General features: G+C 40.4%; 1 protein-coding gene across 4 annotated transcripts in view; it reads right to left on the bottom strand.

The window, feature by feature from the left end:
- Window positions 1-2,557: 2,557 nt before the first annotated feature.
- MAP7 (microtubule associated protein 7) overlaps window positions 2,558-25,937 on the bottom strand; it is a 164,639-nt gene continuing 141,259 nt past the window's right edge. For all 4 annotated transcript variants that reach the window (XM_053664823.1, XM_053664824.1, XM_053664822.1 and 1 more), the window contains 11 exons: window positions 24,740-24,867; window positions 18,555-18,670; window positions 17,958-18,241; window positions 15,671-16,007; window positions 14,275-14,446; window positions 13,796-13,897; window positions 13,350-13,400; window positions 13,181-13,238; window positions 10,572-10,677; window positions 5,494-5,717; window positions 2,558-3,830 (listed from right to left, as the gene is read on the bottom strand). In XM_053664823.1, the coding sequence (XP_053520798.1) occupies window positions 3,820-3,830; window positions 5,494-5,717; window positions 10,572-10,677; window positions 13,181-13,238; window positions 13,350-13,400; window positions 13,796-13,897; window positions 14,275-14,446; window positions 15,671-16,007; window positions 17,958-18,241; window positions 18,555-18,670; window positions 24,740-24,867 (1,589 nt within the window). In that variant the 3' untranslated portion in view covers window positions 2,558-3,819. The remainder of the gene's footprint in view (window positions 3,831-5,493; window positions 5,718-10,571; window positions 10,678-13,180; window positions 13,239-13,349; window positions 13,401-13,795; window positions 13,898-14,274; window positions 14,447-15,670; window positions 16,008-17,957; window positions 18,242-18,554; window positions 18,671-24,739; window positions 24,868-25,937) is intronic.

The raw sequence follows: 25,937 nt of genomic DNA, 5'->3' as shown, positions 1-25,937 counted from the left end.
CCAACCCATGTTTTCTCTGACATCTTTTGGTAAGACAACTCAATTTAGGAGACAGAACCGTTAGATACATTCTGGACATGATTTGCTTAACTCTCAGCATCTGTTTCAGAAGCTTCTTGCTGCCCCAGCCAAGTCTTCCTACAGCATTGCTGAGGGCTGGCCAGCGTTAACAGTAACTTCCAGAGAAACATTTATAATCATCCCTGTGACCAACAAGGTAATTCTAAATTCTGTCAAGGGATGTCAAGAAGTGCCTCCCGATACATAAAAAATAAAGTAAATATAACTACTAATAGCAATATGGTAACACTAAAAATGATTAGAAAATCTAAGCTTGTAATACTGTTATAGAGAAATGACTTAATATCAGTTTGGCTTGCTAGGTATAGTACCCAGAATGGACAACTCATTTTCTGTATATGTTTCTTAAGGCCACTGTTGAAAAATAACACTGAAGTTCCCACCTGTGGAGCAGGGTCTTGATGGCCTTGCCAGAGGCCCTGAAACTAAAGACAAACAAATTTAACACTTGTTAAAAATTACTATGTGTTAGAAGCTTAAAATTTACACATTTAATTCAACCTTTGTAATGACTGTGACAACCCAATGAGATGAGCAAATTACCAAGCCTCAGAGGGTTCACAGGTGTCGGGCCTGGCATTCAAACCTAGGTCTTCACCATTCTTCTTTGCTTCCAATATTAGCCCTGTCTTCTAACCGTCTCCTCTTAGTCTTCTGCAAGGTATTAGAGATCCAGCAATTCAAAAGTAAATGTCAGTCCTCATAGTTTATTGGTATGCATTTTAAACAATTAAAAAATTTTTTTTGAACTTTACCAATCCTGGCACTAATTACAAAACTTACTTTTAACCTCTAAAATTGTAATCAAATCTACCAATATAAAAATTCAAGTAATAGTCATCAAGGAAATAGTTACTAACACAGTATTTTATTTGGGAAAGATTTTAAATTGCCCCTTCTGTTCCCATTAGGCTCTGTTCTCTTCCTCTTTTTTAGAATCCCCCCCCCCCCCCGCCACCCCAACCAGTGAAGTGCCAAAGGAAGTGAGAGAATGACGACCTAGAGCACTTCTAGAGAGGGCTTCGGTGTTTGATGAGTGAAAACAGCACGGGGCTGGGGCATCATGTTTCTTGGCAGTAAGGCCGTTTTAAGAAGTTGCTTTTTGTAACCTGGTCCAATAGCTATTTCATCATGCCTTTTAATGTTCAATGCACAATATAGATGTAGGCCAATAATCAAATACTTTCCATCCATTATTTTTAAAACGCAAAAGATAGATTTATCAATGTCTTTTAAAATACAATTTCCTTCAAAACGCTTTAATATAAAATGTGTGCATGTGTAATTGGGAGTAGGCCGGATAGCATTCAACATAGGGGATGTTAGTAATTAATCTTAATGAGGGGAGCTTGAAAGCTAAGTGGTTGCCTAGGAAAGATTTTTAGAGACAAAAATGCATGAAATGAAGTGTAAGAATATGGCAGATCCTGCAAGCTCATGACTTTTGATTAGTTCCTCAAGTCTAGAGCTCTGCCTGCCCGTCTACCACTTTCCTCTGAACCCTACATATTTAAGACTGTTTCTGATCCAATTAGGTCACCTAATCCTCCTCCAGACTATCATTGCTTCCGCTGCACTGTGAAGTGTTCAGTCCAGGTGTTTGCGTGATTATGAGCAGAGAAGAATCTTTCTCAAGCTTTTCACAGTTTTGTTTGCTAATATTTGTTCATATGATAGAACTCTCTTTTGCTTTTATTGTAATATACCACCAGGTAGTGAGGTTATGCAAGAGACACATAGCCTTACCTTCCAGTAAAAGCTGGTGACTACCTACCAAATGAATCTGTGATTGGTGACTAAATTTGCCTAGTCAGTCTGCCATGTGGTGGAAGGGAACTAAAAGTCTATCCACCCTCATTCCATGGGGAGGGTCATATTGGACCTGAGCACTATTCTTAAGGTAGTGCCTACTTAAGACCTCTTAGAGCTGGACAGAAAGCAATTCAGCCATTCAGGTCAAGGTCATCCTTTGGCAGTGTTATTCTTAAAACAGAGCTAATAATTTTACACCACTTCTAGTTAAAACTTGATTAGTCAGAAGGTTTTCAGTTTGTTGATGCTCAAGTTTAAAAATATAAACGAAATTTAAAAAACCCAAGCCAAATTAGAACTGTGACTCTAATTTAAAATAAATCTATTCTAGCTACCTATTCAGAGAAAACTGGGAAAATGTCACTGAGGTCAAATGAAGGGCATTTTGAAAACTCAAGAATCATCCTGAGTAAAATTATAACATGTGAGAAACCTGAAAGTAAAACTATGTCAAACACACTTGGTGTATCATGCTAGGTTGATTTAAACAAATAAAACAACTCTGTTGAACAGACTGCTTTAATATGATACATGTACATGACAACTGGGTATAGGGAACCCCCCCCCAATTAACGTTTTTAACAAGTTACAGCCATTACTAAAGACGATGTGCTTGAATTTTAAAGAAACAGTCCAGTAAATGAATAGACTCTCAATCAATCTGTAGATTAACCAATTTCTTTTTTAATAAAAACCAATACACTACAGTGGTAGAAGTTTACCTTTTTTACACTCCACATAAAAACATCTGTTCCCTCTCCTTCAATATTTAGTTATTTGTAGCTTCTAAAATGGTAAAATAAAATGGAATCTAGATTAGTAAATGAAAGTGCAAGTTTGTACAGCCAAGCTCAGCAGCAAAGGTGAAGAACGATGAAGGTGAAAGCTGATGGGTGCCACGGAGCCGGGACACTCAGGCAGGGTGTGCCCAGCAGTCAACGTTCCATGTTTTCATTGCTCTTAAACGAGCAAAACCAAACACTATTTTGTTACTTAAAGAAATATTAATTCTTTCTATCCACCCCCACCCCATAGCTTGTGATCAGGTAAGGCAAAGATGAGTCCCACCATCACTGGGGACAGCAGCGACACACAGACTTTGGAAAGAACCCTGAATCATAAGTGACATTCTCTTATGGTACCACAAGGAATGAATCTAATAAATCAAATCTGTACTGTTGTCACGTTATTCTAATTTATTTGATTAGTTTATCTGGAAAAAACTTTATAAATACATTATTTTAGAGGACAGTAAATTATTTTCTTGCTCTGAAAAAATAATGTTTTTTTCTTCACATTTAAAAACTGTTTAGTATGCTTTTGGAAAAAGAAATGCAAGAATGTGACAGCTGGGTTTGCAGAATGTACAAGCTGCATGTACAAGAAACTGGTAACTTGCCTATAATTTGCCTCTACAAATAGATCTCTTTGCAATATAATTTAAACAAACAGGCTTAATTTAAACACCTCTCCTATTCATTCTACTCGTCGAGCAAAGAGGTACTTATTTTTCAAGTATTGTAAAAGGTAAATTTTTGGTGCCAATTTTACCTGTTAGCTTTTAAAGACCGAAATATCTATGCGAATAGTCATGCCAAGTCAGCCCATTTCTTTTATAGCCGCCAAATGCTCTCATCTTTCAGAGAATGAAAAAAAATATTGATTTGCTGAAAGGAGCTCACTGGGAAAAGCCATGTCAAAGTACTGAAGAACAAGGAGCGTTTGTTTTTTCTATTGGCGAAAATTATTAGAAGAGCTATCCAGTCTGTTGTCTTTAGCTGGTTTTAATAAAGTCTGTTCAAAATGATGCTCAAGAAATCTTTAGAAAACTGGAGGACGAGGGATGGTCCTTCACGGCATGGGAAGAATTCCATTAATTGTAGAAATTCTTATTAAATTTCTGCTTTGGTGCTTCAGTAGAAATGCTCATATAACTTCTATATTAGGAGAGAGAAAAGAGAACACATTACTATATTTATCTAACATCTTATTTACAGAATCCTATAGTACTATTTTATATTTGTAAAGCTTTACTATGCATTTAAGATCAGGCAATTTTATCAGGATCTATGATCATATATTTAAGTGAATTCTACCAGTAATAGGAAAATACATGTCCTTTTCTTTATTTCAAGTTAGGCTATCCCATTTACTTTTCTAAACTGCATATAGAGATTGTACTTTTCTTTGAGATTAGGGACTGATATACATTTTTTATCCTTAGTATTTGAAGTTTTGGTCTCCAAACATATGTTGGAGGTCAAATGAATGTCAATAAATAGTCATGATCCCCCCCAAAACTCTTATACTACTTAAGATCACAGACACTGGACTACTTTCCTGGAGAAGCTCTGCAAGGGTGGGCACAGAGAGAATGGAATGATGGAGAAATCAACAGGTGATTTAAGGTCTGGCAAGTGAAGTAGATAGTCACCTTGGATGCCCCTGCCCTCTCTGTGAATCTGCAGCATGACAAAATAGGAAGTGGCACCAGGAGTATTTCTACCAGAATGCAAGAGGCTCAAGAATCAGAACGTCAGACCTGGGACGGACCTTACAGCTTCCTTTTACAGTCTAGGAAAGTGGATCACGAAAAAGTGACACTCCCAAGGTCCGTACACTAGAGAAGCCAAAAATATTTATGTGGATAGGTGGTTCAACACTGGCTTTTTCAATGGTTTTAAAGTGGAAAATACTTGGAACAAGTTCACAGATGTAATATAAAAGAAAAAACAATTTGATTACAAACAAGTCTTTACTGACTCCATTTAAACACGCTGAATTTGGCCAGCTCAGTTCATAACAGTGTGATAAAGAGACACTGGTCAGTATGTGAACGTGATCTGGTGGGAAGAGAAGGTGACAGAATTCAGAGACCTGAAGAAAGATGGAGCTGGGGCTACCCTACTTGTCCTTGAGCCTGCTGGGACCGAGCTTTGAGTTGCTATGACTACTAAGTGTGTAACGTTTGATGTACTCCTTATTTCTCTGGGTCCTGCAGAGCTACTGTTCTTTTTCTATTCAACAATGGATGGAAGACCCCTGGACTCAGTGTGCTCCTAGTTCGAAATATGGTCCCATCACCTAAATCATAACTATCTTGTTGCATGTAAAAAGGGCAATAATATATTGTTCAGATTGCTTAACCCAAACACAAGAAAAATGATGGGAGAACATGATGGCAGTCTTCAAACATCTGAACAGCTGAGAAAGGTGGAATAAGAACCAAACCCCTTTTCTCCAGTGGGCAGGACTAGCCCAATGGCTCCTAAGTTATGGTGAGACATTAAGTGCTTGTCTTTATCTGAAGCATGCAGGGCAATGAGTGCCGCTCCATGAGGAGAGGCTCATGGACACCCAAAGGGTGATGCAGACTGAATTTCCACACCTAGTGGGAGAACGGGGTGGGGGGGCACACCCTATCAGTTGCCCAATCCAACTCAAAATTCAATTTCCATGACCCCTTCACAGTCATGTTCATGTGGCTTATTTGATCCATTGAAGGACAAAGTGTGCCACAGCCACACTGAAGAAGGCCCACTCTCTCTCGGGTGTCACATATATGTGATGGTTTCTGAAGGGAAATCCAGGCAAACTTACCTGCTGTCTGTTGTGTTTGAACACCATCTACCTGAGGCAGGGGCCCAAGCGTCCCTTCATCTTCAAAGGCCAAAATTGGTTTCAGAGGAATTTCTGGGTTCTCACTGTTGGTAATATCTAATCTGGATGGTTTAGATCCAATGGGTAAGTTTATGATTTCTTCAAAATTTTCATCCTGAAGAGACACTCCATTTTCATTTGGTTGTTTCTCTAAATTAGGAATACTAGGAAATTTAAAAATCAAAATTAAAATAAGTTAGTATTAAAATGCGAAAATGCATTTTTAGTAAGACCAAAAAGTTTTATAATAAATAATTTTATAACTTTACAATCAAAATGTTAGACCGACTACATCACTACTAACAAAAATGGTAATTCTGATATATTTGTACTTTAAATTCTTTTTTGTTTAAAGATTTTATTTTTAGGCAGAGGGGAAGGGAGGAAAAAAGGGAGGGAAACATCACTGTGTGGTTGCCTCTCACACACCCCTTACTGGGGACCTGACCCCGTGGCACCCAGGCATGTGCCCTGAGCAGGAATCAAACCAGCGACCCTTAGGTTCACAGGCTAGCACTCAATCCACTGAGCTACACCAGCCAGGGCTAAATTCCTTTTTTTGTTTACTTGATTTTAGAGACAGAAAAAAGAGAGAAAGAGAGGGAGACATCAATTTGCTGTTCCACTTAGTTATGCATTCACTGGTTGATTCCTGTATATGCCCTTACTGGGGATCAAACCCTCAACCTTGGCATATTGGGAGAACACTGTGAGCTGCCTGGCTAGAGCTATATTTTAAATTCTTATTTTAAAAAATCTGTTCTTTTTAATATAAAATTTACTACATGGAGTAATTTATCCATCAGAATAGATCATCATCATCATGATGAACAGTTCTACATTCATTTAGCAATTTCTACTGCAGACATTTCCATATTCTTTTGTCTGATAAAGAAGAGCCCTTATTAGGATCTCCAAAGATGAGAGGATTATAGTTTAGGGGTCAAGGGGATGGTTTACACAAAGTCACACAACTACTGATAGACAGCGCAGGCTGTAAGCACGATCTCTTGATTTCTGGTCCTGTGCTTTTCTCATTATACATTCTGTACACTCCCCGGCTCTTCAAATTCTAGCCCTTCCTGGCTATCCATGGCTTCCTAAAACACGTGAATAATTTTATAGGCAAACTGTTCAAGATCAACCTTCTCATCTTAGCCAATCCACTTAATTCTCACTGATTAATTCATGCTTAATATTTTGGATTTACTTTTGAGGTATCTTGAACTGGCTGTCAAATCATTAATTTTCTACCTATAGTTTCTCCTACATTTTTCACCCTCTTCACTAGCTCCATAACCAAATCAGCAGTCCTGTAAGTTATATGCTTAAGCTTTACAATGCAGTAACAACACAATGCAGTAAAAACATGCCTATGCAACAAATGAATGCCATACTGATTAATTTTCTGGTCCCTTCATCTGACTGCAGCAGGCAACATGTATTTGCAAGCTTCATATTTGTTCCATGCTCAACTCATGTATCAAAAATGACCATATCTGACAAAATTCTAGAATTAAAATTTCCAAATGGAAAAATGAAAAAGACTAGAATAATAAAGTAAAAATTGTGAAGGCTTTAACTTCTAACACATACGGACTATAAATGGAACATTCAGTTATAGAAAGAGCTGTATGGAAGGAGACTGGCCAGAGATCACTCAGGCCTCAGTGTCACCAGTGCCAATGCTTGACTTGAGCAAGTCATTCGTCCTTTTCCATCTCCCTTCCAAATGATAAAATAAAGCTAATGTACATCTAATCTCCCCATTGCTATTTTTGGAAGAGTCTTTGTTTTTTTCCTTATTAGGGAAATACTTGCTTTCCCTAATCAATGAGAAGTACTGATTTTGGGAACACATTCTAAAGCATTTCTGATTTGAAGACAGGGTGGGGCAAAAGTAGATTTACAGTTATTCATATGAAAAATAATACAATAATTAGTAGATACTAATACAAGAATAAACTGTTTTGTGTACTCAAAACTGTAAACCTACTTTTCCCCCACTGTATATTTGGGTGCATTTTAAAGTATCAAACCTTTTTTTCCCTAGAAAAAAATAAAGGTGCTTGTCCTAAGTACCTCAAAAGGCATTGCAAGGTACATTGAAAAAATTATTTATAAATGTGCTATGAAAAAAACAATAAAAATATCATACAGACTCAGAGTATGATGCTTTTCTGCTCTTGCACCAAGGAAGGGAGAGGAGACTTGGCATCCCAAAGTAGCCTGCATGAGCATGCACAGGCACGCACAAACACCACATGCATGCACACACACCTAACACCTGCCTTTCCGAGTGCTGGGGCTGCCACACCCACCCTCCTGTTCTTTCCCAACACCAATGGGCTTTCTGTAACCAGGGGAAACAGTTCTGGTTCTCATCCCAGAGGAATTTTAAGGCGTTCTGGCAAAACATAAAGAGGAATGCGTTTGCAAAGTTCTCATTTCTTGTCCATCTCAACTGCCATCCCCTTGGAGGCTGCGTGTGCTGACAAGCTAGTAGTGGCAACGCCAGCCCCAGCCTTGAGTCACAGCTGACTTCATTTCCCCCTCCCACTCCTACCTGGCCACCCCGCCCTTTCTTACTTGTCTGCAATTAGAGAAATAATTGTGCCATATGCTTTGGGTAACCAATTTTCAAATGTTCAGAGGGCACTGTGAGCAGCAGAAACAATAAAACTGAAATCGAAATCACTGTGGCTATGGATCCGTGTATATTCTCAGAATAAAAGCACCAGCTTTTGAATTCCCTTTCTTTGGCCGCACTCTTGGGGTTGAAGCCAGATGCAAAACTCTTGAAGCCTACGTACTTTGCCTGGTCAGTCCAAAACATATCCACAAAAGGGGGTTGGGGCAGCAGCAAGAATCTGACAGTACATACTGCTGCTTATTGTGGCCAGGACCTTATTTTTCTTAATGGTTATTATCATATTATAACAAGTAATTTAAAAAGTGACACACATCTTTCTGTTTGAAGGATGGGGGCTTGGCACTGTCACTTTTCCATCAGGCAAAAAAAAAAAGAAACAACTAAGCACAATAATGAACTTGTAAGATTTGGAGGAAAACCACTAAGTCAAACACCAAAATTATCACAAACCCCTTATTTAAGAGGAGAGACATTCTACTGAAGACACAGACGGCTAGGCTAAGAACAAGCCCAAAACGTCCTCTGGGGTATTAGGAAGGTATGATAGTAGTCTGTATACCCTTGAGTTTTTTTAGCCTCTAAAGATTCTCAGCTGAGGGGGGTAAAAGAATCTAGAGAATAATCTGAGAAATTTAAAGTAATTTCCTGCCCCACCCTTTGTGTTCACTCATTTATCCTTGGTTTCTGGTTCCAAAGCAAGTTTCCTGTCCATGAAAAAACACTCTCCTCCATCAGTGGGCACTTCCCTCTGAAAACTCTCAAGAATCAAAACGGGCTTCAGGAGTAAAAATCATCCTTGCTCAGGACGATTTCTGGGTTTCTGCGAAAGCGGGCCAGCATTTCGGTAACTCCAGTCTTCAGTTCTACGTATCAGTGCGGAGCCTGCTGCACCAGGATAATGGCCTTCAGGCTTTAAAAGGCCTGCACAGCAGAAGCTGACAGCCAAAGAAACCACAGAGGCCAGCTGTGTCCCTCGGCCCCTCAAGGTCAGGAGTAAGGTTCAGGGAGCTTCTCTGCACCAGCAACTGCTGCTCGCCTGAGCTGCTAGAAAGGAACATTCGGAGGACATTGCCGCATCTCTGGGGGGCGGGGGAATGGAAGGCAGATGTAACCCCGGTCACAGCATTCATTTGTTTGTCTTGAAGAGAAAGCAAACCAATGTATTAGGTCCGTGAGACATTAGGAAAAGCAGCACTTCTCCCAAATGTGTTCATCCTAAGGAGTGGAGTTTTCTAGTGAAAACGAACCCGGCCGCAGTAGCATTTGTCATGGTGGATTTCCACAGAATAGCCACTACTTCGCGGTCTTTGGAAGGGACCCTGGGACTCTCCAATTTGTGATTGAGGTCATAGAGGGCAAGCTGGTGGCATCTATAACTGGTTGCATAGTAGGGCATTTAATAAATATGAAGATTATGGAATGCTTCATTAAACATAATGCACGGAGGTAAAAAACAATGTGGTAATTTCAAGTTACTTTGAAATTTGGAATAAAAAAGAACATCAATGAATGTCATTTATTTGTCATTTTAAAGTCTTTAACAGGATTTCTGATGCAGAACTGTTTAAAAACTTGAGTCCCCACTGATTCAAAGAAAATGTGCACTCATGAAGAGGAGACATCTCAGGGAGCAGTGTTAAAGGCAGTGGAAGTAGGTCCTTCTTAGATGGAAAAGTGTGAGTGGCAGAAACCCTGAGGAAATCAGTGCCACAACTAGTTTAATAATAACCTAGAAGGTGTGCAGGATGAAAAATTTAAGTATGCAAATAAAGTTTGTTCACAGAAATTCATGTCCTAACCCCTTGAGGGTAACAGGGAAAGTCATTAACTGTAGGCAAGCTTTCTTTCGAGAAAACTTCGTGAGTTTAAAGAGCTGTACGATGAACCACCCTTAGAAGACAGAGAGCTTTTAGTCACGTGGTGGTGGCAGATCTTGGAATCACTGTAAACTATTTCCTGGTGACATTGATTCTTTATGTTGTGATGGGGAAAAAAAGGACAAGTACCAGATACAACACAAAATCATTTTCCTACAGTATCACTGACTGCAGTTACTGTGTATCTTTTGGACACTGCACTTTAGGAGGATAAAGGTAAGTGACATCTAACGTTTGTATGGTACAATGTAGTTTTCAGACCTCCTTCGCAGGTGCTTTTTCACTGGGCTCCCCAATACCTTGTGGGGTAGGGAAGATATCTCCATGTCCAGATGAGAAAACTATGTTACTTAAGTAGGTTAATAATCCCAGAGTCTCTGGTCTTCTCAGAAATAAAACTAGGAGCCCAACCTGGGATGAATGGGGTAAAAATGGTAGTGTCTGCTCTGATGCGTGTTGGTTAAAAAGGCCCCAGTTATTGAACTCACCTCTCCACAGTCACTTCTGATTGGTGTGAGGGAACCACAAGTGGGCTGGCTCCCGGTTCTCCATTTCCTGGAGAGTTTGTCGTCATACATGGAAGTGCGGATATTGCTGGACATGGCAAAGAAGATGGAACAAAGGGTTATTACTACTCTACTGTCAACCCAAACCCCAGAAGCTACAACGCCTGATTTATGTCCTGGCTCTGCTAGTTATCAACTGCGTGACCTTGGGCAAACCACAAATTCTCTGTGCCTCAGTTTCCTCGTGGATAGTACCTGCCTCATAGGCTACTGTGAGAACTAAATGTATTAACACATGCAAGGTACTCAGAATGGTGCCTGGCATATTGTAAGGGTGGAAACCGGTGTTACTATTTTTGCTTGCACTAAATTGACTTTGGACAAATTCAATACTGAAAGCAAAGCAATTGATGGAGATAGCAGTAAGCTGACTTGATTGGGCTGCTGCCAAACATCTTTACTGAAGGATTTGTAACCATGGAATACCTTCAATGGGACTAACCATGGAATACCTTCAATGAGAAAACATAGTTTTCAAAAGTCAGCTTAGTTCTAGTCACACTTAGAATGTAGGGGATTTCATGAATTATACCTAACTGTGCCACCCTGATATTCGATGCTCAGTGTTAGAGTCCAGCCTGAGCCACCAATATTGATGACCCACTCTAAAATTTGGGACAGGGTTACTTAAGTCTTGTAAACCTTCATATAAATCAGAGTTGCAGAGAAATTTGTGGCAGTTTAGGGTTTTAGTTTGATGTGAGACAATAACTGAAGTAATTCCAACAAAGTGTTATTTCACCAGCCTGGCACAAATTCAGTGAAACTGTCAGAGGTGCAAAGAGTCTGGTAACTGAAGCAAAGAAGTGATTAGTAACTTGAAAGCCACCCAAACTCGCAAAACTGGCAACAGGCAACTTCTGAGAAGACCTGATGGGTCTGTAAGCTCACCTGCCTACCTGCCTGCTTTGGAAATCTCTTAGGAGCACTGGTAACACCATTCAGCTCTCAACCACATGTGGGGTCAAAACAGAAGATATACTTGTTAGCTAGATAACCTCAGGCCTTTGGTACTAATTAGCAGTACTAATTTTTTGTGACAACTGACCAATTTAACCTTCCCTCTTGCCTTTGTTCTTTCTCAGATTGAGGTACAAAGAATACTAAAATAATTGATAGGAGAACAGCAGGAAGGGGAAAGACAAACAAATAATAAGAAGCCAGATCATGCACACATTACAGCATCAACCCCTCAGATAATCCTGAGCAGGATGCAATTTGCATCCTGATATACTCATTCTGATGACTCACTGGGTGCTATGCCCGCTTACAGCCTATCTAGTACAAGATTCTGGGAGACACCTGCTAAAAATGCAAAGGGTTAATATGCAACCACTAGGGCTACTCTCTGAACAAATACAATTAGGGCATCCTTAACAGAGCATGAGACCTACTATAAAGCAATCATGACTGAGTAACTAGAACGGTCTCCGTTGAAATAAAGCCAAATCCCACAATACAGGTATTTTACATTTGAAAACCCCCAGAACTGTCAAAGAAAATTCTCTCATATAAATCATTTCATTCAATTTTTACTCTAATCTTTAAAAATAAACAGAAGAAACCCCTGAGGTATCTCTGGCCCTTTTTTCCATATTGATACTGCAGGTGAGGAAAGAGGAAGCCCTGCATGAGGACCTGCCTCCCACCACCTGTGTGTACAACCATGACGACCACGTGGGATCACGGAGGGAACAGAAGGAAGCTGGCGACTTGGACTCCAGCTGTGCAAACAGAGCCTGTCACTCGATGAGAGTGCCCCTCAGAGGCTGGCACCTGCCTGTCTGGGTCCCTCTGAATCCTGGCACTTACAACAGGACCTGACCCACAGCAGGTCTCTGAAAATGCTTGTTGACTTCCGGACAGAGCATCTTCTACCTCACAAGACTGCAGTGGAAATGAAAGAAGATGTGTGCATATTGTACCTGACACGAAAAGGGAACTTAGTAAGTCCTAACTGAATCTGAGCACTGAAATACTAAGATTATTTTTATTTAAACTGAATCTGGTTTAAAACCACCCAAAAATTAATCATCTTGGTCTATAGCATACAAACAACTTTCTGATGAAATTTCAACAGATTGTTAATTTTAACTCTATTCTGAAGTCAGAACTAAAATAACTAGTATTTAAATCCTTTTTTAGAGAAGTGCCATAAGTACAAGTTGTAAAAATATGTATATTTAAGTGAAACTTCATTTTGTTAATAAAGAATTTTTAATTATGTGTATACACATATATGCATATTTCTTTATATAGCCATACACACTCACACACACACACACACACACATATATAGAGTAAAATGATTTCAGATATTAAACACCCTATTTATGTATCAATAAATCTGAAAAATCATCTTCCAGAAATGCTAGATTGAGTTTTCCACAGGGGGAAATTTGTGGACTAGATGACACACACCTGAGTTTTGTAAGTCAATGATATCTTTTTGTTTTTTTAATCAATCAATCAATAAGTATCTTGTCAATTAAAAAATTCTGAATTTGAATTGATTTCTTTGAAATAAATACCTGTTCCTCCAGTGAGAGCTCCCTTGGCTATATCTCCATTTCTCTGATCTACAGTTTTCTACCAAGAGAAAAAAAAGTAAAAATACTTTTTAATGTTAAAGTTACAAGTGAAGCAAAGAAAAAAGAAATAAAAGCCATTAAGAGTCGCTAAAAATGGCCATCTCAGTACCTTATCTGTAGCTTCTGTTTTTCTGGTTCTTTTCATAATCTCCTCGAGTCGCTATAAGGAAGAATTGAAGAAACAGATCAAACAGAGAGAGAAAGCTAGCTTGGCCCATTCACTTACTAAGCAAACCGTAGGTCATTAAAACACCTCTGTTATTGTGGGAAAATAAAATACCTACTGCTTTGTTTTAACTGGAAGTATTCCAAAAAAGTTACAACTGCCTTAAACCACATGAGTAGGAAGTAACTTTTTTGGTGAAGGTTGATGTATGAATAGCGATTTCTCTGGAGAAAATTACTAGTATTGAGAGCTACTGTAGTTTATCCAGAATGGGCAGAAGATGTTTACTTTCTGATGGCAGTGAGCTAGTCTCTGAGTCTTTCCATGGCTTCAAGTCTAGAAAGAGTGAGGACAGTTAGTGTCCCGGCTTCTGGGTCGCATGCCACTACCTTCTTCCTCTCCAGACGTTCCTGCTCTTGTCTCTGGAAATGCTTCTCCCGTTCCTGCCGGGCTCTCTCTGCTTCTTCCCGAACACGAGCTTCTTCTTCTTTCTAAAAACAAGAAGTCACCATGTGTTTCTTTTTTTTTATTTTTTATTTTTTAAATTAATTTTATTTTTTCTTTCTTTTTTTATTTTTATTTAATTATTTTTCAAGTACATTTTTTGTCTATTTCTCCCATCCCAGCCCCCCCCCCCCCCCTTGCTCCCGTTCTTACACTCAGTCTGGCTTGGCGCCTGCTGCCCCAGTCTCTCCCGGCACCAAGAGGCGGAGGTAAGACGTAGAGAACGTGCGGAAAATGAGAGCACGCACGAACTCAGAGCAAATCTACCAATCTACTGCCCATTTTTCTCTGCCAGAGACAACTCCTACCCATCTGATCAAGAGGCAGCCCCGAGCTGCCTCCTCCAGGAGCCCGGGGTCCCCACCTGTTTCTGCAGACGCTCCACCTCCTCGCGTTCGCGCCGCGCCCGCTCCTCTGCCTGCCTCTGCAGCTGCTCTTCCCTCTCCCGGGCCTGCTCAGCTTCTAGCCGGCGGGATTCTTCTTCCCTGCGAGTTCGCTCCTCCGCCACCTTTTGAGCCAATTCCTCTCTCTTTTGTCTGGAGAAAGAGAAGAACAAAACAATAGGTGGGGAGTTCCTTGGAGAGGGTCCCCGGGTGTGTTGTTATTGCCAGGACAGTTTGTTCCGAGGTCTGGCGGGGAGGTCCCCACTGGATACATTCCATGGCCTTCAGGACACACTGTGAAACCACCTTCTACTCTTCCTCCTCATCTTCCCAGTCTCCTGCTGCCTTGTGGCAAAATGTAACTGTTCTGTTTATATTTGGGGAAGAGGTTGTTTTGTAAAAGAATCTGCAATTTAACCATCTTTAAAGGCTGAGACACATCTGAAGCTCTCCGACCACTCCCCCATCTCCCAGATCTTATAATGTTCTGACACAGGACTGGAGGAAGACAGCCGATGTGTTGATCCCTGCTGGGACCAAGCTCCAAGATGGCAGTCCGTCCTCCTCCAGCTGCAGTTCCGCTTAACTGAAGAACACTTATATTGACATTAGCATTATTAGTCCCAGAAAGAGACCAGCTAAGCAAACTGTGCTTGGTAACACTGCCTGGCAGACAATCATAGGGTACTTGGCTACCTCACCCAGCTACCCACGAGAGGACTTCTGTATGGAAGGAAGAAGACATAAACTTTTATTATTCAGCTTTAAAATGATAATTAGAAAGATAATGAGGAAACATGGAGATTAGAGATATGTTAAGTAAAAAAATTACCCAGCCTATACAATTGTAGCTTTATTGTAGCTATAATCATGTCAATATATATGCATGTGTATATATTTCTGTATGTTTGTATAACTGCACACTATTCACAGAGACTAGAAAGGATTATTCAAAATATACATAAGTATTGTTGGCGGTGGTATAGTGGTGAGCAAAATATACATAATTAGTGAAAACTGGTAAGATTATGGAGAAGGAAGATGGTTTGACTTTGGGGAGGGGGCACAGTGCGATACACAGATCTTTTATCATACATACCTGAAACTTACATGATCCTATTAACAAGTGTCACCCCAATACATTTAACTGAAAAAAATAAAATAAACCTTTCTCTGTTAATGTTGTTGTATTGTCATTATAATACGAAAATGTGATATAAAAAAACCACTTAGTGGTCCCAGGAACACCACCAGAGTCCCTGGGAAACAATTAGTCCATTCCCCTTTCTCACTGCTACCACCGCTTCTCAGACTGAAGACTGAATTCAAGGTAGCGAGGTATCCCTGGGACATCGCTTAGCAATGTCACTGCTTTACCTTTCGAGCTCCTCCCTCTCTCTCTTCTCCTTTTCCTCCTTCTCTCTCTGCTCTCGTGCCAGCCGCCTCTTCTCAGCCAGGAGCCTTGTGGCTTCTTCTGGGTCAGTGGTGCCTGCCGAAGCCTTAGGAGAAGCACTGGCCGTCACAGTAGATGATGGCACTGGGATGGGCACTGGGACGGCCACCGGGACTGGGACTGGGGCTGGGGCTGGGGCCGGGGCCGGGGCCAGGGCCGAGGCTAAGGCTGAGGCTGAGGCTGAGGCTGAGGCTGAGGCTGGAGTGGGGGCTGGGACTGGAGCTGGGGCCGAAGCTGAGGCTGAAGCTGGGGCTGGAGCAGCTGTACAAACAGGTAAAAGGGAAAAAACAATTGGAAACAAACCCAAAGAACAAAACAAAAACTAGTATTCCCCACACCCTAGGCCTAGAATTCATCCTTATAAAAGAAAAGGGGATTTTTATTACAGAGTGTTCTCACAGTTTCACAGTATTCTACGTGTAACCAAGCAACAGATAACAAAAAGCTGCATGTGTGAGACATCGAACAAAGCTGACACTTTTCACCAAATCTTATTTTTATACAAGTTAAATCAGTTAACAACATACGTCTAATGTGTACTAGACATAGAGCTTCACGTTCGGTTCTGTGCGAAGTGAGACCCTGAGTGAAATAAAGGTGAGAGCTTTCATTTGTCTTTGATTACATTCTAAAAATCCTTCTCTTTACTGACTGTGTATTCCTGGAGGACTACAGCTGACCATCCTCAGCATCCATGCCACAAGCCCAGAAGCAGGCTGGGAAGATGACACCAATTGTCCCTTTTGTCTGCCCCCAGCTGGTCCGGGTCTGAAGGGGGAGGAGCCAAGGGTCTGGTACTAGTACACTTTATACATCCCGGGTCTCCACTGTCCGTCCTGATGCCAAGACAGAGGACAGAAACAGAAGTTTTCTGACCTTATTCAGATTCAGGAAAATGACCTAGGGAGCTGGTACAGCAGGGCGTGCCACACAGAGGCACTGCGGTCAAGTGCGATCTGGCACCTGACCATCCCAGACCCTCCTGTCAAGATTTACATTTCTCCTTCTTTACGCTCAGGATGCTCTTTGGCCTTTCTCCTCCTCTCTGCATGCAAACAGACTCCTCCATTCTCTAACAACCCCATTTGTCTTGAGTTGTCAATTCTTTCTTTGCCTCTACCCTTTGTCTTCAAATGAAGTCTAAAGGAGAAAACTTCTGAATAAAGACAATTTTCAACAAGAAATTCTGAATTCCTAGTTCCAAGTAATTTCAGACTTCTAAATAGCATCTGGTTAGCTGGGAAGAGCTGGGAAGAGCTGGGATCCACTGGGTCTTCTGGAAAAAATTCTGACATCTATTGAGGCTAAGCTAGTGGTCCTTAAACTCCAGTATGCACAGGATTAGGGTCATAACTGGCCAGTCTGCGTTTTGTCTGGCCATCCTGCAAGGCAGTCAGCTGGAGAACTGAGTATCTTTTACAGTCCTTGGACCCACCATGGATTCTGATTTAGTGGGTTTGAAGTAGGGCCGGGCTTCTGAAGTTTGAAGCATCATAGATTATGGTGGTTTGAAAACATTTGCACAGATTCTTTGATGATACTCCCTTTTAATAGTGGAGACTACTCCCCTCTATTGGAGTGTGCACCTAGGGACTTGCTTCCAAAGAACAGAATATGACAGAAATTGGGACTTGTGTGGCTTCTGAGATGAAGCATAAAATATATTGTGGATTCCTTGTGATTCTCCTAGATCTCTTGCTCTAGGGGAAGCTGAGAGAGCAAGCAGACAGGTTATGAAGACATCAAGCAACCCAATGGAGGGGTTCACATGTCATGAAACTGAGGCCACCTGCCAACAGACGTGTGTGTGAGCCACCGTCCAACAACCCAGCTACGCTGCTGCCAAATTCTTGACCCAAGATTCTGTGTGATGTAATAACTGTTTGTTGCTACAAACAGTTGCAAACTTACAGGACAACTGTAACACAGCAATAAATAATACAAGTGATTTTGATGCAGGTGCTCTGAACACCACATCTTGTGAAACTAATAAAGGAATCAGAAACCATACTGAATAAATATACTACGGCTCCAACAGTAGACTTTTAGATGTACAATGCTACTCTCTTTATATGTAAGAAAGCTACGCTGAAGGAAAGTTTCCAAAATTAGCCTCAGAATAAAATGTCTAAGTCCTCAATAAGGGGGGGAAAGGTGGGAGGAAAAGGGAGAGAGCAAACAATCCACATTCCATCGCAAGTCAGTTCTTACCAGAGGCAGCCTCTGGTTCACCAGGTGTCCCTTCTTCAAATGTGGCTTCTTCTACCTTCACTAGAGGTGACTTGACCCTTAGTGAGGGCTCACTGGCTACTTTCTGAGGCTCCTTCTCAGGGTCTTTTCTCTCAGGTTCCACTCTGGCTTCTTTCTTGACAGGGCGGATGTTGCCAGGGGATAGAGGCCGGCCCTGGGCAGGGGGACCTTTGACAGATCCAGGAGGCAAGGAGGACGCTGGCCTGGGTGTACCAGGCAAATGAGGAAGGGACTTGGATGGGAGCCTGGGAAACAAACAAACAGCATAAAGAGAAGGGGACTTTCAGAACAGGCTTGCCAGAGCCTTCCTCGAGGCCCCTGTCATGTAACAGTCCCAGAACACCCATGTGAAAAAGAAATGCAGGTATTTAGTCTTTTATGTGGCAAATGCAGAAATATTCACTTTAGAGACCCATTCCATTTCTCTTTTTTTCTTTAAGGAAAAACATTATTCTCTAAGTCAAACCAGACCATATGGGGGGCACAGCGTCCTTTGAGGACAGAGGCCGCTACTTCTCCTGCATGGAACACCCAGTCAGCCCCTCGTATCTCACTCACCACAGTCGGGAGGAAACTGGGGATCTGGCTTTGGGACGAGATGGAGAGAAAGTCCTTCGGAGGCCGGATGTGAGGTGGAAGGGTATGTTCTCTCTCTCCCGTTCTCTTCTATAGGCCTGAGTTCAGAGAAACACAATAATTAGATTTTCTCCATGTGTTGGACAAGCCCACTCAGGTATTCAAACAATGGAGCTATAATCTATCTAAGGACTTTCTAGATATTTTCTAACCTTTCTTATATAACTCCATTCTAGCCCAACAAAAGGCCTGTGTTAGCTTTCAGCCAGACATTATACTGGATGTGTGATTTGGAGTTACATTTATTTTAAAAATTCATTTATACTTTTAGAAAACAACTATGTGACTAAAATTACTGGGAGCAAAATCTCTCATAATCTGGTTTAGTCCATACAAATGTCAAAGTAAAAAAGTCACTTCCAGTTTATTCCCCCAATTTGTAATTAAAATATACTTTTATATCTTTAAATTCCTAGCACTTTTCTGGAATATACTGTAGCTAAATCTTTCTTTCTTTCTAATTTACATATCAGCTATATCAGACTTTAATTCATTTTTTTCTTTATATCAGTGTTATACAAACAGTTGTTCCTCACCTAGTGTCCTGCTCTTGAAAGAAAAGTCAGCTTCAAGGTGAAGAATTTTAACTATTTTTAGTCTCCTTCACTAGGGATGAAATTATAATTTGAGGGCAAGCCCTCCTCTGATTGCCAACTGAGAATTCACCAGAGAGATGACAACTTTCCTGAGTTGAAATGGGCAAAAGGAAACCCAGAGAAGTTTTCTAATTATCTCAAGTCAAGCAAGACAGAAAAAGTGCGCAGGATACAGAAGATTCATTTCAAGCATCTGAAACTCGCCAACGGTGTTCTGGGACGGAAATGGATGCTTGCTGGAGGGACGGACCTATGTGAACACCTGGCAGTCGTCCACTCCGTGGGGCCCTTTCAGGAAAGCAGGCTTTGAGTGGCCAAGGAAAGGGACAGAATGTTATCTAGTCTCAGGGCCAATAAGTTCATAGTGTGCCTTCTCTTCTTTCCTTTTCTGGTCTGGTTCAAGTATCGACTGCCCTCTTCCTTCCCTTTTGTTCCTTTCACTGTCCCTTCTCACTGCTTCTCTCCATTTTCCTTAGTAGCATCCTAGTTGACGGATTGGGCTATGGGCGTGGGGAGTATATCTAAGTGCTAAGTAATACTCAGTGTATTCCAGAATAAAAGAAGAAGTGGAGCAAGAAAGAGCTTCCTAAGCTGCATGGAAGCTCTACATCACTGGAGGCTGCACAACCACTTTTGCTCCAATCTCTGGTCTCAGAGGTTGGGAGGTGGGGCCTTGGAGACCAACTGCAGTCCTCAGGTAACAGAAGCAGCAGCCACCACGTGGGACCCTCCTGGCAGGTGGACAGGTGGTAATTATGCCTCTGGTGGGTCAGTCCCTGGAGAGAAAGGCTCAGGGAGGCTGCAGTTAAGTACCTCAAGTGGCTTTCCCCCCTTTTACTCAAAATAGTTTTTATTTGGCTGAAGTCAAGGAGTGATCTAAATGGGAAAACAAGGGTGATTTGTGATGTGGAGGGTTTAGTGTTGAATTTCATCACCTGTACCTCGATAAGACAGGTAGCAGGGAATGAACCTACGTCTATAAGTCTATGATAGTCTTCTTCTTCTTCTTTTTTAATCCTCAGTGGAGGATGTTCTTTTTATTGCTTTCAGAGAGAGGAAGCATGAGAGACATAGATAAAAACATCGATGTGAGAGAAAAACATCCATTGGCTGCCTTCTTGTATGTGTTCTGACCAGGGATCAAATCCACAACATGACTATGTGTCCTGACCAGGAATTTAACCCACGACCCTTTGACCTATGAGATGATGCTCCAACCAACCAAAGAAGAAGATGGTCATGCTCTTCTTCTTCTTCTTCTTTTTTTAAAGTATAACTTAAGCAATGTTTTCTTTTTCTAAAGCTCAACTTTTAAATTATCTTAAAGAGGTAGGGAGAGCAAGAGGAAAACATTTTGGAAAGATGCTCAATATTTGAGATAATACCCTTTTAGGCAGATAGATATTTTTTATCCTTTCATTGATCTTGTACCCAATCACTTATTTGGGTACCAGATATGTAAAGATGCTCTTGATTCTCATCCTGATCTGACAAAAGAGCCAGCCGTCTGTACAATAATCTTTCTTATTAACACTTTCCACAAGGCTAAGGTGAAACTCCTGTAGTAAACTGCTCATGTCAATTATCTGGACAACCTACCAGCAAGATGAAGACTTTAATTTTACAGTTAGGGTTAAGTACAGAATACAAATAACCCCCAAGGGAGACAATACAGACAGACACCGTCTAGTAGAATCTTTTGTGATGACAGAAATGCTCTAAATCTACAATGTCCAATATGGTAGCCAATAGCTGCATTGGGCTATATGAATTTTAGATATAAATTAATTAAAAATGACATAAAATTAAATATTAATTCAGTCTCACAAAACATAATTCAAGTACTCAATAGTAGCCATTTGAATTTAGATCCAAATGAATTAAAATTACAACTGAAGACAAAATTAAGAAAACAATTTATTTACAACAAAATCAAAATAAACAAAATACTTAAGAATAAATTTAACCAAGGGGGCAGAAGACTTGTTTACTGAAAACTAGAAGATGCTGCCGGAAGAAATTAAGGAAGACACAAATAAATGGGAAGACATCCTGTGTCCACAGACTGGAAGGCTTATTAACATCTAGATGTCAATTCTACCCAAAGCAATCTACAGATTCAAAGCAATCCCTTTCAGAATTCAAAGTTGTTGTTTTTTCCAGAAATAGAAAAATCCATCTTAAGTTCAGATGAAACTTCCAAGGACCCTGACTAACCAAAACAATTTTGAAAAAGAACAAAGTTAGAAATCTTACATGTATTATAAAGCTAAAGGAACCAACACAGTGGTATACCCCAATAACTTAAATTTTAAAAAGTAACAGTGTGGTGCTGGCATAAAGACAGATAAATAGACCAGTGGGATAGAGAGCGAGCCCAGAAATCAACCTTTGTGACTGTGGTCAGAGGACCCTTGACGAGAGCGCCAAGGCCACTCAGTGGGGAAAAGGCAGTCTCTTCAACAACCGGTGCTGGGGGAGGTGGAGATCCACAGCGAATGGATATAGCCAGACCCTTACCAAATACTATATACAAAAATCAACTCAAAATAGATTTAAAGACCTAAATGTAAGACCTTAAACTATGACATTCCTATAAGAAAACCTATATAGGGAAGCTTCAACGATACTGGGTTTGGTAATGAATTGGATGTAACAACAAAAGCACAGGTAGCAAAAGCAAAAATAAACAAATGGGACTACATCAAACTTAAAAACTCCTGTGTAACAAAGAAAACAACAGAGTAGGAAGGCAACCTGCAGAATGGGAAAAAATTATTTGCCCATCATAACATTCAGAGTATATATACAACTTCTACAACTCAACAATGACAAAAAATTAAAATAAAATGAAAGGTTATAAAAGGGTTTGAATAGATATTTTTCCAAAGATGATATACAAATGGCCAAAAAACATGTAAAAAGATGTTCAATATCACTTTATTAGAGAAATGCAAATAAGAACCACAATGAGACATTACCTCACACGCATTAGGATGGCTACTATTAAAAAAATAACAGAAAATAACAAGTGCTGGTGAAGATGTGGAAAAACTGGAATCCTGTGTACTGTTGGTGGACTATAAGTAAAATGGTACAATCACTATAGAAAAGAGCATGACCATTTCTCAAAAAGATAAAAAATAGAATTACATAAGATCCAACAACCTCAATTCTGGGAACATATCCAAAAGAATCAAAAGCAGGATCTTAAAGAGATATTTGCATACCAATATTTATAGTGCTATTCACAACAGCCAAGAGAGAAGCAACTCAAATGCCCATCAACAGATGAACAGATTAACAAAAATGTGGTGTGTATATATATACATATGTATATTTGTATGAGTATGGGTGTGCATGTGTACATACTGACCCTCTCCACAGGAGTATTATTAGCCTTGAAGAATGAAAATCCCGTCATATGCTACAACATGGAAAACACCTTGATGACATTACGCTAAGTGAAATAAGCCAGTTCTAAAAAGACACATACTTTGTGATTCCATTTGTATCTCATTTAGGTACCTGAAGCAGACTAACAACACAGAAAGTAAACTGGTGGTTGCTAGTGCCTGGAGGGAAGAGGAAATGGCGAGTCCGTTTTACAGGTATAGTTTCAGTTTTGCGAGATGTAAAAAGTTTGAAGATTGGCTGCACAGCAGTGTGAATATACTTAACACTACGGAAATGCACACTTTAAAAATGCTTACGATGGTAAATTTTGATAAGTTTTTTTTTTTACTACAATTAAAATTTTTTAAATTACAGTGAATTTAAAATCATTTTGTCAGTCTCTTTAGCCACTTTTCAAGAGCTCAATAGCCATGTGTGTGTGTGGCCAGTTGCTCAGCTAGATTCCGAAGTGCAGCTCTAGGGCAACAGGACTTGTGGAGTAATTTTCTGGCAGTATGTATGTGCCTAAGTAGTTGGTTGTAAAGAGGCGAAAAGAACCCTGAACATTGTGGCTCAGTTGGTTGGGCGTCATCCCACAAAGCTAAAGGTCACCAGTTTGATTCCCGGTCAGGCCACATGGGTTGTGCGTTCAGTCCCTGACTAATAGAACCAATGAGAGGCAGCCAATAGATGTTTCCCTTTCTTTCTCCCTACCTTCCTCTTTCTCTAAAGATAACTAATAAAATATTTTTATAAACAGGTGAAAAGAAGGCCAACAGATCAAATATAAAAAGAGGAAGGCATCACCTTCCGCATCCCCATCAAAAACGAGAAAGTAGAGGTTTTGGATCATGTCATGAAATCCCTCTCATTAAGCTCTCCTCCTTCCCTCCTGGAGTGTTCATTTTTGTTTTTATCAACACTAAGGCTTTTTTTTGTAAATGCTTTGCCTTCCCTGATAAGTACATTTATGTTTGAGGCTAAAGCTGTTCTACTGAACCATGGCTTTTTGTTCATAGCTAGGACCAATACGCTAACGACAAAAAGCCTCCCAGACATCAAGGTTCTCTCACCTTTGGTGTGAAGGGCTGGAGGTCTGCCTCAATTATGAATCAAATACTGATTCCTGAAAGCCTGAAGGGCTTGAAGGGAAACTGCCTGTAGACAAAGCCTTCAAATTCTTACAATCCTCTAAATACCCTCAAGGGTCTAAGTAATCCTTTTAAGTGGGCATCAGATTTATAAATCTGAATTGCTGTTGGAACTTAAAAATTTAAAAAATTACCCCGCCTTTCATTAAATGGGTCCTGCTATTACCATGGGAGAGAGGCAGTGGTATCCTCTGGTTGACTGGCAAATCTGTTAAGACTAATGCAAAATGTCTAAAGACCACAGAGCAATGTCTACATCATTCAAGAGATAGCAAACAACCCACAGTTCAAATCGAAGAAAGAGCCCTGGAGACATACAAGTTACCTCATTGCATTGATAGCATGGTGAAAATTAACGTTAACTCAGTGACTTTGCTAGCAATAAATAACAAGTACAAATTACATTCTTTACTTGCAAAATCTGAGTTTATAATACAGCCCAATAGCCTTATAAGAATTATTTAGTGAGTTACTAATGTTTGTAAAATTCTTTGTCACTATAGGTTAAGATCTGGGTCTTGACAGGGATTAGCTAAGCAGATAAAAATTCTTTATGTTGTTTTCCGTGAACCACATTTAAAGTTCAGCCAGCTTCTGGACATGGTTGGAATAAAAGGCAGCAGAGGTAGCAGTCCAGGCCCACTTCCCCTTCCAAGGTTTTCTACTTTCAGAAATAAAAGTACGCCGGCATTCCACTTATTTGTATGGAGCAGGGTAGTTCAGTCACTCATACAGGATTGAACAAAGAACAGTTTTCACCTTCAAATTCAAATTTTTAGGGGGAGTAAAATCTTCAAGTGGAGAGGAAGTGTGGGGACACTAGCACCCAGCTAACCAGATAGATGGGATGGTGCATACCACCATCTCCCAATCCTGCACCCACATGGCACCTTGGGGTGGTGTCCACCCTACGCAAGAAATAGCACCTGGTGAGACTCGCCTGGCTGCTCCCATCGCTACTCACCACTGTGCCATGGAGAGTCCTCCTCCGAGCAGAGCCATCGGGCGGTGTTACAAAGAGTTTTGTTCGATCCACCGGATTTCTAGAGTGTGCAGCTTTGTAGGACATGATGTTGATGGGGCTGCAAGATGCTGAACGAGGACAAATGGGGATAACTAGGGTGCAGGTGATTGTTTTACACACAAGAGTGCCAGAGGAGCAGTTGAAGGAAAGCCAAAAGCAGGTTCAGGAAAAGGAGTGAAGCAGAGATAGAGAGAAAAGTAGGGAGAAGATGTTATTACCTAAAGGTGTCCAGAACCCTCATACTCAGCTCTCCTCACAACCCTAGTTTGTGGTGTGTCCAAGAGGAAGGTGTGTCCAAATGAAAAATCCAGAATACATAAGCTCTTTGGTTATTTAAACACTGATTAAAGATATAGATGTAATCCAATAGTTACGGAAACCAATGGCCTTATATGTCTATAAACTGATGGTTCTGGTAAAATGCTATACTAGTAGTAGATCATTTTTAGAGAAGGACTGCTTTATAATCAGATTTTCTCCTAATTAGCTATAAGATTGAACAAAAGGTGGAAAGATAGGAAGCAAGCAAGCAGGCAAGCAACTATTTCAGGAGCCAAGTTCAACAGCATGTGGTAAAACAGCAACTGAATTTTTAAAATGTTAAATGACCAAGTCTTACCAGGTGTTAAGACTTGTTACAAGGATAACTAATAATTTCTAGCAGAAAAATTCTATAAATGTTTTATCTATTTAAACCTAGAAGCAAATTGAATGCATACTTCTAGGTTTTCTTAAAAGCCAAAACTTTTCAAGATTCCTAACAAGCTGCAATAGGACGTATGGGGAAATAGGATGTCATCGTTTAAAACAGTGAATAGAACATAAATATGTTAGAATTGCCAAAAATAAAGTGGAATCATGAATAGCTTTTATAATTTTACTCAAGATGGAACATTTTTTTGAAGTACCACAAAGTTTCTGACCATTCACCTTCAAAGGAACTCTGTCATTAATCAAGTGATTTCGAGCAACAATGGTTTAAAGACGTTCATACAATCAATACTGCACAGATATCTCAGTGTGGGCACTGAGGCTCCAGAGCTCATTGTCAGATCTCATCCAGAAATCTTGTCTTCCAGCAAAAAAAAAAAAAAGAGACAATTAAACATGACCACTGAGGAGAATCCTATGTATTTGG

The sequence above is a fragment of the Artibeus jamaicensis genome, unplaced genomic scaffold (genome assembly GCF_021234435.1).
Source record: "Artibeus jamaicensis isolate MK-2021 breed Jamaican fruit bat unplaced genomic scaffold, CSHL_Jam_final contig_387, whole genome shotgun sequence".
NCBI classification, from domain to species: domain Eukaryota; kingdom Metazoa; phylum Chordata; class Mammalia; order Chiroptera; family Phyllostomidae; genus Artibeus; species Artibeus jamaicensis.
Note: the sequence above shows the minus strand (reverse complement) of the source record. Positions and strands in the feature narration are given on the sequence as shown.